Source organism: Scyliorhinus torazame, chromosome 7 (assembly GCF_047496885.1).
Source record: "Scyliorhinus torazame isolate Kashiwa2021f chromosome 7, sScyTor2.1, whole genome shotgun sequence".
NCBI classification, from domain to species: Eukaryota; Metazoa; Chordata; class Chondrichthyes; order Carcharhiniformes; family Scyliorhinidae; genus Scyliorhinus; species Scyliorhinus torazame.
Window position 1 is genome coordinate 130,838,061 of NC_092713.1, and position 18,756 is coordinate 130,856,816.

The 18,756-nt window shown below is 43.6% G+C and overlaps 2 protein-coding genes across 2 annotated transcripts in view; one reads left to right on the top strand and one right to left on the bottom strand.

Annotated features, from left to right (window-relative positions):
• cdc73 (cell division cycle 73, Paf1/RNA polymerase II complex component, homolog (S. cerevisiae)) overlaps positions 1-13,721 on the bottom strand; it is a 523,455-nt gene extending 509,734 nt beyond the window's left edge. The window contains exon 1 of the mRNA XM_072511480.1: positions 13,036-13,721. Within this exon, the coding sequence (XP_072367581.1) occupies positions 13,036-13,166 (131 nt within the window). The 5' untranslated portion in view covers positions 13,167-13,721. The remainder of the gene's footprint in view (positions 1-13,035) is intronic.
• Positions 5,819-18,756, top strand: part of LOC140426557 (uncharacterized) — a 44,281-nt gene continuing 31,343 nt past the window's right edge. Inside the window, exon 1 of the mRNA XM_072511483.1 lies at positions 5,819-5,927. Coding sequence (XP_072367584.1) covers positions 5,896-5,927 — 32 coding nt within the window. The 5' untranslated portion in view covers positions 5,819-5,895. The remainder of the gene's footprint in view (positions 5,928-18,756) is intronic.

The following is an 18,756-nucleotide window of genomic DNA, read 5'->3' on the forward strand; positions in this document are numbered from 1 at the left end:
TCTATGTTGTCAATTATTATTCAGACACATTTGGATAATAAAGAGAAGTTTTTCCTCTCATCTACCAGGACAGAGACAGAATAATTAATACATCACCTCCAACCAACTACTTCTTTCAAATTCCAGCAAAAAAAAATCAATACCCAAATCAATATCCAGGCTAAGACTTGCAACATGTTGTGCATAATGGGGAGCATTCCACATATGTGGTGGGTTTCAGCGAAGGATAAATACAGTGAATACCCCAAAAGTTCTTTCAAATTGTCAAGTGCCTTGATAGTAAAAGATGACAGAAATTGAGAAACAACGATATTTGTTCAAGTCCTTTATGGTAGAGTTTCTTAACTCGCTTGTGTCACCTTCTTCCCAGAAGGTTGACTGACTGCCTTGGATGTCCACCTGTTCATCCAGTGCTGCCTTTACACATTGCCATGGATCAAATGCATTCAGTCCATTGTACTGGTCAATCATTTCCTCCGCTGCTTCCCTCTCCTTTTTTTTTTCACTGATTTTTCCATCCAATAATTGTTTGTCTACAGTCTGCTCTCGTGAACAAAATATTGCATCTTTCTCTCTTTGATGTGATCGACGTTTCCGCCAGTCACTTCCACATTACTCTGTGTAGGAAATGTGCTAGAGCCTCCGATATGTCCATCAATTGTCCCTTTGTATTTTCTCCATGTATGGAGGCAAATAACACAAATGACAAAACAATTGGCTTAGTTTAGGAGACAGAGGTTGATGAAAGATGGATGCTTTAGTGACTGGAAGCCAGTGTCCAGTGGCGTATCACAAGTATTTGTGTTGGGACTCCTATTGTTCGTAATTTATATAAACAACATAGATGACTATGTGGGTGTGGGATGAGTAAATTTGAGAATGACACAGATTGGCCAGGTAGTTAACAGGAGGTTGAGTGTCTTGGATTTCAGAAAGAAACAGACGGGATGGTCAATTGGGAAGATAAGTGGCAGATGGAATTAAACCTTGAGAAGTTAGCGGATATTCTTTGGAAGAATTTGACAAGGGATGAACGGCATGACACTGTGAAGTTCCGAGGGACCTTGGCATGCTTGTCCGTGGCTCTCTGAAGGCGGGAGGGCAGGTTAATATGGTGATAAAAAAGACATGAACTTTATCAATCGAGGCATAGATTACAAAAACAGGGAGGTCATGTTGGAGTTGTACACAACTTTGGCGAGGCCACTGGATAAAAGCAAATTACTGCGGATGCTGGAATCTGAAACAAAAGGGAAAATGCTGGAAAATCTCAGCAGGTCTGGCAGCATCTGTAGGGAGAGAAAAGAGCTAACGTTTTGAGTCCAATGACTCTTTTGTTTGCACTCAGTGCTGAATTTGGATGCATTTGAGTGCGATAGTGAGAGTTTGGTGACTGAGGGAGTTAGGTGAGGAGGGAGCAAAGCACTCCATTCATTTCATTTCCTCAAAGAGCGAGAAGGGAGCCGGGAGTTTACAGAGAGTGCAGCTGACTGGGAGCAGAGTCGGAGGGCGGAGTTCCAGTTGGTCCACAGGGCAGCTATATTCTGTAAGGTAAAAGGGGATGGAGGCTCGGGCAGTTGCATGCTCCTCCTGTTGGATGTGGGTGGTGAGGGATACCACCGGTGTCCCCGCTGACTATGCCTGTGGGAAGTGCACCCAACTCCAGCTCCTCAGAGACCGTGTTAGGGAACTAGAGTTGGAGGAACTTCGGATCATCGGGAGGCAGAGGGGATAATAGAGAAGAGTTACAGGGAGGTAGCCACACCCAAGGTACAGGACAAGAGTAGCTGGGTTACAGTCAGGGGAAAGAAAACAAACGGGCAGACAGTGCAGCGATCCCTCGTGGCCGTTCCCTTTCAAAACAAGTATACTGTTTTAGATGCTTTTGGGGGGGATGACCTACTCTGGCACTGAGTCTGGCGCTGTGGCTCAGAAGGGAAGGGGGGGTGAATAGAAAAACAACAGTGATAGGAGACTCAATGGTTAGGGGAATAGATAGGAGATTCCGTTGTCGCGAGCGAGATTCCCGGAAGGTGTGTTGCCTCCCGGGTGCCACGGATTTCACGGATCGAGTCTACAGGATTCTTAAAGGGGACGGGGAGCAACCAGAAGTCGTGGTGCACATCGGCACCAACGACATAGCTAAGAAAAGGGATGAGGATCTTAAAAGTGATTTTAGGGTGTTAGGTTGGAAGCGAAAGAGCAGGACAAGCAGAGTCGTGATCTCAGGATTGCTACCGTATCACGTGCAAGTGAGGCAAGGAACAGAGAGCGAGTGCAGCTGAACACGTGGCTACAGGGCTGGTGCAGGAGGGAAGGCTTCAGGTACATGGATCATTGGGATATCTTCTGGGGAACATGGGACCTGTACATGAAGGACGGATTTCACCTAAACTGGAGGGGCACCAATATCCTGGGTGGGATGTTTGCTAGAGCTCTTTGGGAGGGTTTAAACTAGTTTGGCAGGGGGATGGGAACCAGAGCTATTGATCAGAGGATAGGGTAGCTGTTGAACAGGCAGAAATAGTATGCAGCAAGTCTGTGAGGAAAGATAGGCAGTTAATTGGGCAAAGTTGCACTCAGTGGAATGGGTTAAAGTGTGTCTGTTTCAAAGCAAGGAGTGTCAGGAATAAGGGAGATGAACTGAGAGCATGGATCAGTACTTGAAACTTCGCTGTGGTGGCCATTACGGAGACATGGATTTCACAGGGGCAGGAATGGTTGTTAGATGTTTTAAGAAGAATAGGGAGGGAGGTAAAAGAGGAGGGGGAGTGCCACTGTTAATTAGGGAGTACACCACAGCTGCAGAAGAGGAGGTTGTTGAGGAGGGTTTGTCTACTGAGTCAGTATGGGTGGAAGTCAGAAACAAGAAAGGAGCAGTCACTTTATTGGGAGTTTTCTGTAGACTCCCCAATAGCAGCAGAGAGATAGCGGAACAGATTGGGCGGCAGATCTTGGAAAAGTGCAGAAGTAACAGAGTTGTTGTCATGGGTGACTTCAACTTCCCTAATATTGACTGGAACCTCCTCAGTGCAAATGGTTTGGATGGAGGGAGCAGATTTTGTCAGGTGTGTACAGGAAGGATTCCTGACTCAATACGTAGATAGGCCGATTGGGGGGCGGGGGAAATTGGACTTGGTGCTCAGCAACGAACCAGGCCAGGTGTCTGTCTCGGTGGGAGAGCATTTTGGTGACAGTGACCATAACTCCTTGACCTTTACCATAGTCATGGAGAGGGATAGGAACACACAGTATGGGAAGGTATGTAATTGGGGAAGGGGAAATTATACTGCTATTAGACAGGGGCTGAAGAGCATAAAGTGGGAACAATTGTTCTTGGGGAAATGCACAACAGTAATGTGGGGATTGTTTAAGGAGCACATACTGCGAGTACTGAATAGTTATGTCCCACTGAGACGAGGAAGGGATGGTAAGGTGAAGGAACCTGGGATGACAAGAGAAGTGGAGCTTCTAGTCAAGAGGAAGAAGGAAGCTTACGTAAGGTTGAGGAAGCAAGGATCTGACTCGGCTCTAGAGGGTTACAAGGTAGCCAGGAAGGAACTCAAAAATGGACTGAGGAGAACTAGAAGGTGGCATGAAAAAGCCCTGGCGGGAAGGAATAGGGAAAACCCCAAGGCGTTCTACACGTGAGAGAAATAAGAGGATGATCAGAGTGAGAGTAGGGCCAATCAGGGATAGTGGAGGGATCTTGTGCCTAGAGTCTGAAGAGGTGGGGGAGGCCCTAAATGAATACTTTGCTTCAGTATTCACTAGAGAGAGGGACCTTGTTGCCCTTGAGAACAGTGTGAACCAGGTTAATAGATTCGAACAGATAATATTTAGAAGGAGGATTTGCTGTAAATTTTGAAAAGCATCAGGATAGATAAGTCCCCTGGGCCTGACGGGATATACCCAAGGTTACTACTGGAAGCGAGGGAGGAGATTGCTGCGCCGTTGGCAATGATCTTTGCGTCCTCACTCTCCACTGGAGTAGTACCGGATGATTGAAGGGAGGCGAATGTTGTTCCCCTATTCAAGAAAGGGAATAGGGAAATCCCTGAGAATTACAGATCCATCAGTGGTGAGCAAAATATTGGAAAGGATTCCGAGAGATAGGATTTATGATTATTTAGAAAAACATAGTTTGATTAAAGATAGTCAGCATGGCTTTGTGAGGGGCAGGTCATGCCTCACTGAATTCTTTGAGGATGTGACGAGACACATTGATGAAGGTCCGTCAGTGGATGTGGTGTATATGGATTTCAATGAGGCATTTGATAAGGTTCCCCATGGTAGGCTCATTCAGAAAGTTAGAGGGCATGGGATACAGGGAAATTTGGATACAGAATTGGCTGGCCGAAAGAAGACAGCGAGTGATAGTGGATGGAAAGCATTCCACCTGGAGATCGGTGACCAGTGGTGTCCCGCAAGGATCTGTTCTGGGACCTCTGCTCTTTGTGGTTTTTATAAATGACTTGGATGAGGAAGGGTGGGTTAATAAGTTTGCCGATGACACGAAGGTTGGTGGAGTTGTAGATAGTGTAGAAGGTTGTTGCAGGTTACAACAGGACATTGACAGGATACAGAGCTGGGCTGAGAAGTGAAAGATGGAGTTCCACCTTGATAAATGTGAAGTAATTCATTTTGGAAGGTCAAATTTGAATGCTGAATACAGGGTTAAAGGCAGGATTCTTGGAAGTGTGGAGGAACAGAGGGATCTTGGGGTCCACATACATAGATCCCTCAAAGTTGCCACCCAGGTTGATAGGGTTGTTAAGAAGGCGTATGGTGTCTTGGCTTTCATTAACAGGGGGATTGAGTTTAAGAACCGCTAGGTTTTGCTGCAGCTTTATAAAACTCTAGTTAGACCACACTTGGAATATTGTGTCCAGTTCTGGTCGCCTCATTATGGGAAGGATGTGGATGCTTTGGAGAGGGTACAGAGGGGATTTACCAGGATGCTGCCTGGACTGGAGGGCATGTCTTACAAAGAAAGGTTGAGGGTGCAAGGGCTTTTCTTTCTGGAGCGAAGAAGGCAGAGAGGTGACTTGATAGAAGTGTACAAGGTGATGAGAGGCATGGAAAGAGTGGATAGCGACTTTTCCTCAGGGTGGAAATGGCTGTCACGAGGGGACATAATTTTAAGGTGATTGGAGGAAGGTATAGGGGAGATGTCAGAGGTAGGTGGGTGTGTGGAATACACTGCCAGCAGAGGTGGTGGAGTCAGAGTCATTAGGGACATTTAAGCGACTCTTAGACAGGCACATGACAGCAGTAAGTTGAAGGGGTATAGGTTAGGTTGATCTTAGATTAGGATTAATGGTGGGCACAACATCGTGGGCTGAAGGGCCTGTACTGTTCTATGTTCTATATCATTCAAGGTTATGGGCCGAGTGCTGGTAAATGGGATTAGGTAGGTCTGATGTTTTTCATGTGCCGGTGCAGACTCAATGGGCTGAAGGGCCTATTCTGCACTGTATTTTTATGTGATTCTGTGACACGTTGTCACACCTTGGTAGTGATTCAGGTTGTTTCTTTCATGTCAACATCTTCACCACTTTGACAAAGTTGGTTTTGGCTTTCTCAAAACCACATCTCCCTCCAACTGTGATAATCTAATAAATAATAATAATCTTTATTATTGTCACAGGTAGGCTTACATTAATACTGCAATGAAGTTACTGTGAAAATCCCCTAGTCGCTACACTCCAGCACCTGTTCGGGTACACAGAGGGAGAATTCAGAATGCCCAATTCATCGAACAAGCACGTCTTTCGGGACTTGTGGGAGGGAACCGGAGGAAACCCACGCAGACACAGGGAAAACGTGTAGACCCCACACAGACAGTGACCCAAGCGGGAATCAAACCCGGGACCTTGGCACTGTGAAGCAACAATGCTAACCACTGTGCTACCGTGGTGCACAAGGTATGTGAATCTTTCTATTTGTTGTAGGACTTGTCCATTAACTTAAAATGTCAATTTCGGGGTCAGGTCCCTGCTCATCGCCATTGTCTTGGAGGTCTTCATATTCATTCTTAATCCATGTTCCTCTCTCCTGGTTTTCACTTTGTTTACAATTTCCTGCAGTGAACAGGCACTTGTCAGAACCAAAAATACTGTCTACCCATCCTCTTTCAAAGCACACAAATATGTGCATATTATTGTACCTATTTTAATCTATACATACCCATGTTGACAATTGGCTTCATCCAAAATAAGAGGTTGAGTAAACTTTAGTCAACTGTGTCTAAAAACATTCCTGTGAAACACCTTGTACATTTTTACTATGTCACAGGTGCTCCATTAATGTAAATTGCTGTTATGTTCTGCTGCAATTTGCAACAATTCAGAATAAGTTTGTTTGAATATATTTTTTGCATGCCACAACTGTTTTTAGAAAAATCCAATTCACAGAAGATACTTGGTGCAAACTTGTCCAACAATATATTCCAACTTTTGCAATAACACACCTGGAACTGCTCACTAGTATGAAGACAAGAATACTTTTATAACAAAGGCTTCTTTCAAAGCTAGCATTTTACACTCTATCTTTACATTATAACTGGCGCCTTTTACAATTCAGGATGAGAACTGCCCATATTGACAATTAACAATTTTGATACCGAGCATTAAATCACCAACAGTGCAGATATATCACGAACCATACATTAAGCTATTTCTGATCAGTTATAATCGTAGAATCCCTACAGTGCAGAAGGAGGCCATTCAGCCCATCGAGTCTGCAGCGACCCTTCATAAGACCACCTAACCTAGGCCCAATCCCTGCAACCTCACCCTAAGGGGCAAATTATCATGGCCAATCCAACTAACCTGCACATCTTTGGACTGTGGGAGGAAACCGAAACACCCGGAGGAATACCACGCAGACACGGGGAGAATGTGTAAACTCCACACAGTCACCCAAGGTCAGAATAGAACCGTTCCTGGCACTGTGAGGCAGCAGTGCTAACCACAGTGCCACTGTGGAATATGTAATATCCCTTCAACCTAATCTCAGAATATATACTGGACTATGATTTTTTTTTCTCTATTTCCCACAGGAGACCTTAGTTTGCAGCATTAATTTCATGCCAATTATGGAAGAGGTTTTTTTGTTTCAATCCATTAAGATCTGGCACTGACTGCTCCAAGCATTTCCGGTAGAAACTTTTAGGTCTACATAAAATCTGGCTGGCTTTCCATCTAAGTGTCAGAGATATTTTACTGACCCGTCAGAGATATTTTACTAACCCACTGCATCACCACTTTTTCTCTAATTAAAATTAGATTAGATGATAAACATAGAAATGCAATGAAAATCGCTTATTGTCACAAGTAGACTTCAAATGAAGTTACTGTGAAAAGCCCCTAGTCACCACATTCCGGCGCCTGTTCGGGAAGGCTGGTACAGGAATTGAACCGTGCTGCTGGTCTGCCTTGGTCTGCTTTCAAAGCCAGCGATTTAGCCCAGTGTGCTAAACCAGCCCCATTGGGAAACTAAAAACAAGATAGCACAGTTAACTGATTTAATGATTTGGTGTATTGCATACAGTATCATTAGGACACGACAGAATTTCTCTTACAAGAGCATATTTCTAACCAAATTTTGGCTATTATTTGGAGTGATGCACTGAAACATCAGAAAGACAGTGTACTACGACCCAGTTTAATTTTATATCATAGAAAATATAATGAACATTCGTGCAACTTTTGAACGATTCGTAGTCATTATTTTCCAGGGTGTGTTTTGGTAGATATTCCACAATCCAGCAAAGGTGTTTGTCTTGAAAAAAGCAGCAAAATGTTTCAGGTAAACATCTCTTATTCCTTGAATGAAGCCTGTATGTTACCTGTTGACATACAAGGGTGGCCAAAAAGCCCACATAACCTCTGCATACACTTATGATTGCCTATTAAAGTCACTATATTGGGGAAAAACTGTTCAAATACAGTAAACATAATTAAACATTAGCTATCCGACCCTGAACGCTATTAGCTGAGGAACGAGAAACTGGTCTTGTTATGACTCAGCTAGAGGGGATTTGATGAATTCTGCCAAGATTTCCTCTCCATATTATGATATATTGATCTATTGTGGAATTTTTGTACAACTGATCTCTGTTACAATGCGCATGCATGGATGTTTAGTATTGGTCTTAGATTCAGTGGTCAACTCAGCTGCCAATATTCACCATCGACAACAAAACAAAGAAATGTACAGCACAGGAACAGGCCCTTCGGCCCTCCAAACCCGTGCCGACCATGCTGCTCGATTAAACTACAATCTTCTACAATTCCTGGGTCCGGTAGCGAGTTCCAGGCACCCACTACCCTCTGCGTAAAAAACTTGCCTCGTACATCTACTCTAAACCTTGCCCCTCTCACCTTAAACCTATGCCCCCTAGTAATTGACCCCTCTACCCCGGGGAAAAGCCTCTGACTATCCACTCTGTCTATGCCCCTCATAATTTTGTAGACCTCTATCAGGTCGCCCCTCAACCTCCTTCGTTCCAGTGAGAACAAACCAAGTTTACTCAACCGCTCCTCATAGCTAATGCCCTCCATACCAGGCAACATTCTGGTAAATCTCTTCTGCACCCTCTCTAAAGCCTCCACATCCTTCTGGTAGTGTGGCGACCAGAATTGAACACTATACTCCAAGTGTGGCCTAACTAAGGTTCTATACAGCTGCAACATGACTTGCCAATTCTTATACTCAATGCCCCGGCCAATGAAGGCAAGCATGCCGTATGCCTTCTTGACTACCTTCTCCACCTGTGTTGACCCTTTCAGTGACCTGTGGACCTATACTCCTAGATCTCTTTGACTTTCAATACTCTTGAGGGTTCTACCATTCACTGTATATTCCCTACCTGCATTAGACCTTCCAAAATGCATTACCTCACATTTGTCCGGATTAAACTCCATCTGCCATCTCTCCGCCCAAGTCTCCAAACAATCTAAATCCTGCTGTATCCTCTGACAGTCCTCATCGCTATCCGCAATTCCACCAGCCTTTGTGTCGTCTGCAAACTTAATCAGACCAGTTACATTTTCCTCCAAATCATTTATATATACTACAAACAGCAAAGGTCCCAGCACTGATCACTGTGGAACACCACTGGTCACAGCCCTCCAATTAGAAAAGCATCCTTCCATTGCTACTCTCTGCCTTCTATGACCTAGCCAGTTCTGTATCCACCTTGCCAGCTCACCCCTGATCCCGTGTGACTTCACCTTTTGTACTAGTCTACCATGAGGGACCTTGTCAAAGGCCTTACTGAAGTCCATATAGACAACATCCACTGCCCTACCTGCATCAATCATCTTAGTGACCTCCTCGAAAAACTCTATCAAGTTAGTGAGACACGACCTCCCCTTCACAAAACCATGCTGCCTCTCACTAATACGTCCATTTGCTTCCAAATGGGAGTAGATCCTGTCTCGAAGAATTCTCTCCAGTAATTTCCCTACCACTGAAGTAAGGCTCACCGGCCTGTAGATCCCTGGATTATCCTTGCTACCCTACTTAAACTGAGGAACAACATTGGCTATTCTCCAGTCCTCCGGGACATCACCTGAAGACAGTGAGGATCCAAAGATTTCTGTCAAGGCCTCAGCAATTTCCTCTCCAGCCTCCTTCAGTATTCTGGGGTAGATCCCATCAGGCCCTGGGGACTTATCTACCTTAATTTTTTTTAAGACACCCAACTCCTCGTCTTTTTGGATCTCAATGTGACCCAGGCTATCTACACACCCTTCTCCAGGCTCAACATCTACCAATTTCTTCTCTTTGGTGAATACTGATGCAAAGTATTCATTTAGTACCTCGCCCATTTCCTCTGGCTCCACACATAGATTCCCTTGCCTATCCTTCAGTGGGCCAACCCTTTCCCTGGCTACCCTCTTGCTTTTTATGTACATGTAAAAAGCCTTGGGATTTTCCTTAACCCTATTTTTGCCAATGACTTATTGTGACCCCTTCTAGCCCTCCTGACTCCTTGCTTAAGTTCCTTCCTACTTTCCTTATATTCCACACAGGCTTTGTCTGTTCCCAGCCTTTTAGCCCTGACAAATGCCTCCTTTTTCTTTTTGACGAGGCCTACAATATCTCTCGTTATCCAAGGTTCCCGAAAATTGCCGTATTTATCCTTCTTCCTCACAGGAACATGCCGGTCCTGAATTCCTTTCAACTGACACTTGAAAGCCTCCCACATGTCAGATGTTGATTTGCCCTCAAACATCTGCCCCCAATCTATGTTCTTCAGTTCCCGCCTAATATTGTTATAATTAGCCTTCCCCCAATTTAGCACATTCATCCTAGGACCACTCTTATCCTTGTCCACCAGCACTTTAAAACTTACTGAATTGTGGTCACTGTTCCCGAAATGCTCCCCGACTGAAACATCTACCACCTGGCCGGGCTCATTCCCCAATACCAGGTCCAGTACCGCCCCTTCCCTAGTTGGACTGTCTACATATTGTTTTAAGAAGCCCTCCGGGATGCTCCTTACAAACTCCGGCCCGTCTAAGCCCCTGGCACTAAGTGAGTCCCAGTCAATATTGGGGAAGTTGAAGTCTCCCATCACCACAACCCTGTTGTTTTTACTCTTTTCCAAAATCTGTCTACCTATCTGCTCCTCGATCTCCCGCTGGCTGTTGGGAGGCCTGTAGTAAACCCCCAACATTGTGACTGCACCCTTCTTATTTCTGATCTCTACCCATATAGCCTCACTGCCCTCTGAAGTGTCCTCCCGCAGTACAGCTGTGATATTCTCCCGAACCAGTAGCGCAACTCCGTCTCCCCTTTTACATCCCCCTCTATCCCGCCTGAAACATCTAAATCCTGGAACGTTTAGCTGCCAATCCTGCCCTTCCCTCAACCAGGTCTCTGTAATGGCAACAACATCATAGTTCCAAGTACTAATCCAAGCTCTAAGTTCATCTGCCTTACCCGTAATACTTCTTGCATTAAAACATATGCACTTCAGGCCACCAGACCCGCTGTGTTCAGCAACTTCTCCCTGACTGCTCTTCCTCAGGGCCCCACTGTCCCTATTCCCTAGTTCTCCCTCAATGCTCTCACCTTCTGACCTATTGCTCCCGTGCCCACCCCCCTGCCATACTAATTTAAACCCTCCCGTGTGACTTCAAAGGTTTTTTTAAATTACACAATCCCTTGTGATATATGGGCAGTTGGGCACGATCTTTAAACCCTTCCAAGAATCAGCATTTTAGGCAAAGAAAATAAGCAAATTGGAAAAAAAGTCTTGGAAGGGAATGGAAAAGGTCTTAAATCTAAAATGCTCAAGTCCTTTATTGCCTCCAAAATTTGACATTCCAGAAATAATTTTCCAACAAAAGGCTCTATTGTATAGTTAGACTTTACCAAAGCAAAGGCTTTCCACCAACTGATTCTCCAAGATATCATCCACCATCTGCCATGAAGAACTGCTGTTTCACCACATTGACACTATTCAGGAGGTCTCATCTCACTAAGGTTTTGTAATGGAGCCCTAACAAACTAGTACGAATGCATAGGTTCACACCCACAATCTGATATGGAGATGCACCAAACAAAAATCAGGCATCTCTTGTAAGAAAATCAGTGTTAATGTGCTTTTAGCAACACAATACCAATGAAAAAGACTGCTAAGTTTTTATGACTGCACAGGCTCTAGAACTGAACAGCTGCTATAAAAATCAAGAGTTTTACAATTCAGCAACATCCCTTTCCACTTCTGACACCAGCAAAACTTCATTCTTGCAAGACCTAGCTGAATATACAGGCCTCAGATTACTGAAACCAAGATAACAACACAAAGATCAGAAGCAGCAGCAATACAGTCCTAGGATTAATGACTGGCCCAATTTCTCTCTGGGTCCTTGCACCTAACCTTTTAGGTTCACCATCAGCTGCTGGCTACATAAAATTGTTGCTGCTCATGCAATTCTTTACATAGGACTCCAGATCAATGTAGTGCCCCAAGAAGGTTGTTCTAGCTTTCAAAGCAGCAGAGAGCTTGTCAATATCATATGCTACTTTTGTAGATAACTAAAAATTCAGCTATAGCCATAACACTCAGGAGTCTCATCAATATTGCTTAGACCTGTGGTTTTAGCAATCAGGATGTAACCTATGATGAGAAAGTGCACGATACATCAAGTAAACAAGGCCGACTTTTGAAAATTTTTCAGAAGGTTGGTTTGGCAAGCTGTTTATATTTTCTTTTAAACTGTGAAACATTTAGCCGACGAAAGCATCATCTTATTTCAAAATGTCTCAGGAGCACTTGATGTGATTAATTTGCAGTGGAATTACTATTATGTAGACACAGACAGCAACCACTCATTTACCAGTTTTTGCTAAGATATGGCAATCGCGCTGTTCTTCCAATAATGTCATAGGGCCCTTAAATTGAAACTGGGCCACCGGAAGCAGCAGACCGTAACTCGGTTTAACATCTCATCGGACCACCGATGACTTATATCAAATGTATATACAAAGCATTCAATCTCGCGGATTGAAAATTTTTAGACAACAGGAAACTCGGCTACAATGTCTCAATGCAAAAACCGGGAAAGAATCGGCTTGTTTTTTTTAAATGTAAGACTGACTATGATCGGCTAAAGCATGCAAACAACTTGAGGCATAATTGCACAAAGTCAGGATAAGTTTGAGCAAGTCTTTTCGCAGACTTGTTCATGGCAGGGACTTCAGTCAATATTCGTTTTTGCACGGAACGACACAAGTGTCAGTTTCCGCAAAACATTGCCCAGCATATTAAACAAACAAACACAATCTTCTCCCCTTCTCATGCAACAACTAAAGTTACTTGCTTGGTGTTATTGCGGGTGAAAGTGGCAACAGTGTCCACAGTCCGCCAGCAGCAGTTCCGACAGGGGCAGGCAGCAGCACCCCGCACATGCTGCTCAAACTCCACTCAACTCCTTACCCCAAAACAGCCCCACAATATCATAAGACCAACCCTCTCCCACTCCCTGCCAAAAAAATACCACGGACATCACTCACCCCCAAATCACATAATTTGTCTTCACATTCTTCGGCCAAGAAAACTCCCCGAAAATAACCTCGTCCCCTTTCACCACAATCACCTTCTTCTGGATGTTGTATTGACGCAGTACGCTCAGCACGTCCGCCATCTTGCCTGAGCTCCTAACAACCGGGTCCTGAGAGCCGGGGTTGCCCCACTACACTGCCTGTCCCGGAATGAGGACCCTCCGCGGGCTGGGGGTAAGGGAGCTGACCGAGCACACCGCCTGAGCCGGCGGGGCGACAGCACCGGCCGGCACGCAGCCCCCCAAAAAGATAAAGCACCGAGTGAAAATGCCGACTAATACCGGAGGCTGGAAAAAAATCCGCTGGAATCACATCTGGCAGTGATGCGGCGGTCACTCTCTCAATTCGGAGTGAGATTGGCTGGAAAGTCGCCGCCGTGTATTTACAGCTCGCGGGATCTCCCCTGGCAACGGTTTCCACAAGGAGGCGGAGACTGGAGCGGCAGCAACTTTATCACACTCTTCCCCCAATTTGTCTCAAATCTTCCACAGACTTCAACAAATCCCAATGGCTGCAGAATCCCTCTTTTCATTCACACGCCAAGTCTCTGAGCTACACGGGCTCCTTGTGTCCCTCTTGAGTTGACTTCACATTTCTCATCGTTCCCTTAAAATCCTTCCATGTCCTCGCCTCACTCGACATGAGTGGCCTCCTCCAGCCGTATTGCCACAAACCTTTTCTATTTCCCAAGGCTGGATTTTCTTTTACCCTCACCCCACACCCTTTTCCCTGTCATTCCGCCACGTTGACTACTCATTGACCAGTGAGCTGCTTCAACCATATGGTAGCCCCCTGCATTGTGCCACCTCTACCTTCGTTAACCTCATCAAGACTGATCTGCAGAGCTCGATGTATCTTTGGTCCCTGTCCCTGATTATTTCAACGCCCTTTTCTCTGCTGAGTTTGCTGTTCATTTTCCTCTTCGTGTAAAGTTCGGAGATCTTTTCTTGCTCTTCTAATCATAAGCTGTTGTTTCAAAATGCGACGTGGCAAAGTTATGGCATTTGCATTTTCCATTTCAAAATAATTGTGATTAGGTGCACAGTGTTTAAATATACATGCTGTTATGGGCCAGAGTTCAGAGAACCCAAAGTGTAGCATGGAGTTCACCTGACCCACAACTTCTAATAGATTGTGGTATGGGGAGCACGCAACCCACTCTACAGGTATGGTACAGCAGAAATGGGAAAGTATTTTTTAAAGCAAAACAATGTTTCATCTATGAACTCAAGTTAACCTTTTTAAAACATACAGTGAACATCTTAGCAACCATTAATTCAAATACAACGCCCAAAGAATCCAACATTAAGTAATCCTTTCAGCGTTCCTTTTAACATCCATAAGACTTAAAACACCTTTTACCAGAAGCACATCAGGTTAAAGTCATTACTGTTATTAGTTTTAAATCAGCAGGATCGATTTACAGTCTTTAGATTATAGAGAGAGACTCTCATACACCTGGCTGTGACTGCAGCTATCCAGCTCTGAAAACGAAACTAAAACACACCCTGCAGCAGCCTAAAACAAAAATAAAAAGCTGACAGACAACCCAGCTCCACCCACTCTCTGACATCACAGCAGTAATAAACACCCATTTCTTAAAGGTACTCTCACATGACACCTCCCCCCAAGAAAAGAAAATAAACCATTAACTTCAAGATGGTTTCATTTTTCACCTTTTCACTATCCTTTAACAAATGCATACAGTAAATATACTTTTTGTTTCAAAAAACAACACGCAAACGGGTACAATAATATGGTCCTTTTTTTTCTCGTTTTTCTTCCTCCAACTGAAATCCTTCCTGATTGACAGTCTCTTTGAACAAGAAGGTCTCTGCACGATCCGATCGGCATTTCTCTTTAAAGTCAGATACTTTAGTTCAATCTGATCACAGAGTCCCTTGTAATTCTCCAACACAGGAGCATTGGTTATCACAGCTTTCAGGCCGTCAAATGACTGTTGAAATTCCGCTGTAAATTGAAATTTTCGACGTTTCTTCAGCATGTCCATCAGTGGAGCAATCACGCTGCAAAGCTTTTGCACAAATGTTCAATCAAATCCACTCATGCCAATAAATCGCATTATTTCCTATCGTCTTGAGGGTATTTAAACTCCTCAATAACTGTTCTTTCACATCCCGTGTGACCATTCAACCCTGTCCGATTGTATGGCCAAGGAAAGTGACTTGGGCTTTTCCAAATTCACTTTTGGCTAGGTTTATCACTAGACCCGCCTCCTGAAGTCGATCGAATAACTCCATCAGATGTTTTAAATGTTCGTTCCATGTCTGGCTGAAAATTACCAGATCGTCGATGTATACCGCACAATTGGGTAATCCTGAAACAACTTTGTTACTTAACCGTTGAAATGTGGCTGGGGCGTTTTTCATGCCAAATGGCATAACTTTGAATTGGTATGTACCATCTGGAGTCACAGAAGCTGAAATCTCCTTCACCCTTTCGGATAAAGGTACTTGCCAGTAACCTTTAAGTAAATCCAGTTTGGAAATAAAAGTTGATTGTCCCACTTTCTCAATGCAATCTATACGTGGGATAGGATAAGAGTCCGTTCTTGTAACTGCATTAACCTTTCTATAGTCCACACACAAATGTTGGGTACCGTCTGGTTTTGGTACCATCACTATGGGTGAGCTCCATTGGCTGCAACCCACTTCAATTATGCCATTTCTAAGCATACTCTCAATCTCTTTGTTAACATGTGCCAATTTTAAAGGGTTATGTCGATATGGATGTTGTTTGATTGGAACAGCATTTCCCACATCTACATTGTTGCTCATTGCTGTTGTTTCTTAATTTGTCTCTGTTTAATTACGTTTGCTCAAGAGTCACCAGGTATCTTTCGATACCGGCCCAAGGTTCAAACCCGAATACTGATCAAAGACTCGATACACCAATTAGTAAATTCAAAATCAATGATCATTTATTTACACACACAGTCAAATATACTCATGCATAAAACTCTATCAGTTCTGAGGCTGCTGGGTTGAGCTGTTTACAGAATAGCAACTAGGAGCGTCTATCTCGTAGCGTGCGTTGACTTGGAACTTACTTGGTCTGGAGCAGCTTTGGCAGGTCTCTCCTCGCTGAGAGCCAAGGCCAAGAGAGCGATTCTATCTTGGGGAATCCTTTTTATACCCAAAAGGGCTTCACGCGCTTTTGGGAAGGCCTTGAACTTGGCCCTAATTAGACGGGCCATTTCCCAATCATTCTTATCGATTTTCCTCCAATAGAGGAGTGGGTTCCCTGGTTGCTGGGCGTGTCCTAGGTGGCCGTTGGTTTGCTTTGTTTTAGCCTCCTCTGGCGCTGGGGTGTCTTGTCTTAGCATTGTTTACCTAAATGCTGCCTTTTTGTTCCCGGGGATGGCTCATTAGTATGCAGATGATTCTGCAGTCTCGGTCTTGTCTGGGAGCTATAGCTCCAATCAACAGACAAACCTTGCACCTGCTTGTTTTCTCGGTATTGTCCAATTTTTCCTACATTCTTTGCAAAGTGTCCATTTTGTAATTGGGACATGGCCATCCCAGATGGCTACAACATCATGTATAGCCATTTTTAGTACTTCCCAATTTATCTCCACAAACTTGCCCATGTGATGTCAATAACTCTTTCAGGTCAGTCCGTTTTTCCTCTGGAACGTAACTCAACAATTTATCCCAATTTTTAAGAACATCCTCGTTTTCCAATTTAATTTGAGGTATGTCAAATTCACAGTCATCTGGATTTGGTTCGTCACTTTGAGTTAGAATCATTAAAACCTCCTCCTTTTTCTCTCCCCTTTCAAAGTACCTTTTAAGCATATTCACATGACACACACGGTGAGGTTTCCTTCCATCTGGTGTTTTTACCACATAATACACCTCACTTAATTTCCTTTCAATCTGATAAGGTCCACAAAACCTTGCTTTTAAAGGTTCACCTACCACTGGTAACAATACTTAAACTTTATCTCCACTGGCAAACTACGAACTTGGGATTTCTTGTCCACTACCTGTTTCATCACATTTTGTGCAACTTTTAAATGTTGTCGAGCCAATTCACCTGCTCTATTTAATCGTTCCCTAAAATTTGACAGGTAATCCAATAATGTAATTTCTGTTTTCTCACTCACCAATTTTTCCTTAATCAATTGAAGTAGTCCTCTTATCTCATGACCAAAAATTAGTTCAAAAGGACTGAATTTGGTTGGTTCATTGGGTGCATCCCTAATTGCAAACAGTACGAATTGAATTCCTTTATCCCATTCCTCTGGATAATCTTGACAATAAGCCCTCAACATTGTCTTTAATGACTGATGCAACCTTTCTAACGCTCCCTGCGATCTGGATGGTATGCAGTTGATTTAAATTGTTTTATTCCTAAGCTATCTATAATTCCTTTGAATAACCTTGAGGTAAAATTTTATCCTTGATCCGATTGTATTTCTGTGGTTAGTCCATATCTAGTAAAGAATTGAAGTAACTCCTCCGCAATCTTTTTAGCTGTAATATTATGTACTGGAATGGCCTCTGGAAACCTAGTAGACACATCCATTATAGTCAAAAGACATTGATTCTCACTTTTTGTTTTAGGAAGCAATCCTACGCAATCAATTAGGACCCTTGTAAAAGGTTCCTCAAATGCTGGAATGGGTATTAAGGGTGCTGGTTTTATCACTGCTTGCGGTTTCCCTATCACTTGACATGTGTGACATGATTGACAAAATTTAACTACATCTTTATGTAGTCCAGGCCAATAAAAATGTTTTTGGATTTTAGCTTGCGTTTTCCTTACTCCCAAATGACCTCCCACTGGTACCTCATGTGCAACTCACAACATCTCCTTTCTATAGCCTACCGGCAATACTACTTGATGAACTTCTGCCCACTTTTCATCAACCTGCACATGTAAAGGTCTCCATTTTCTCATCAAGACATCACTTTTACGGTAATAACACTCTGGTATACACTCGGATTCCTCTTTTGTATATGCTTTCTGATACATCCGTTTTATTTCTATATCTTTCTGTTGTAACTCTGCCAATTTTCCTGAACTAAAAATATCCGCCTCATCCTCCACCTGTTCTTGTTCTTTTTCAACCACCTGATAAAAATCCTTTCTGATAATTGCAATTCGACTTCATCTTCACTCTTTCATTTATCCTCCTGTCTTAACCTGTGACTTTGCGACCTTGTTACTACACAATCCGGAAAAATCCCAGGATATTCGTCCTTCAACACTTCAGTCATCCTATTTTCCACTGGCTTATCAACCACAGGAGGCATCACTCCCACCTGCGATCCAGCTATATCATTACCCAAGATAAACTGTATTCTTGGACAAGATAGTTTCTCTATTACTCCTACTACCACTTCACCACTCTTCACTGGACTTTCCAACCTTACCTTATATAATTGAACACTACTCCTCTCACCCTAATTTCCACATATTACCACCTTTTCTGGCAACATTATTCCTAAACTACATAACTCCTCATCTCTTACCATTAAAGATTGACTAGCTCCCGTATCTCTTAAAATTGTGACTTCTTTACCTGTTCCTCCTGATACACATGAGTAAACTTTAACCACACAAGTAAATTCTTTAAAGAGATCTGGCACCTTCTTATCAATCACCTCTTGGTCAGGCTGTACAATCTTTTGCACCTTCTTCGCT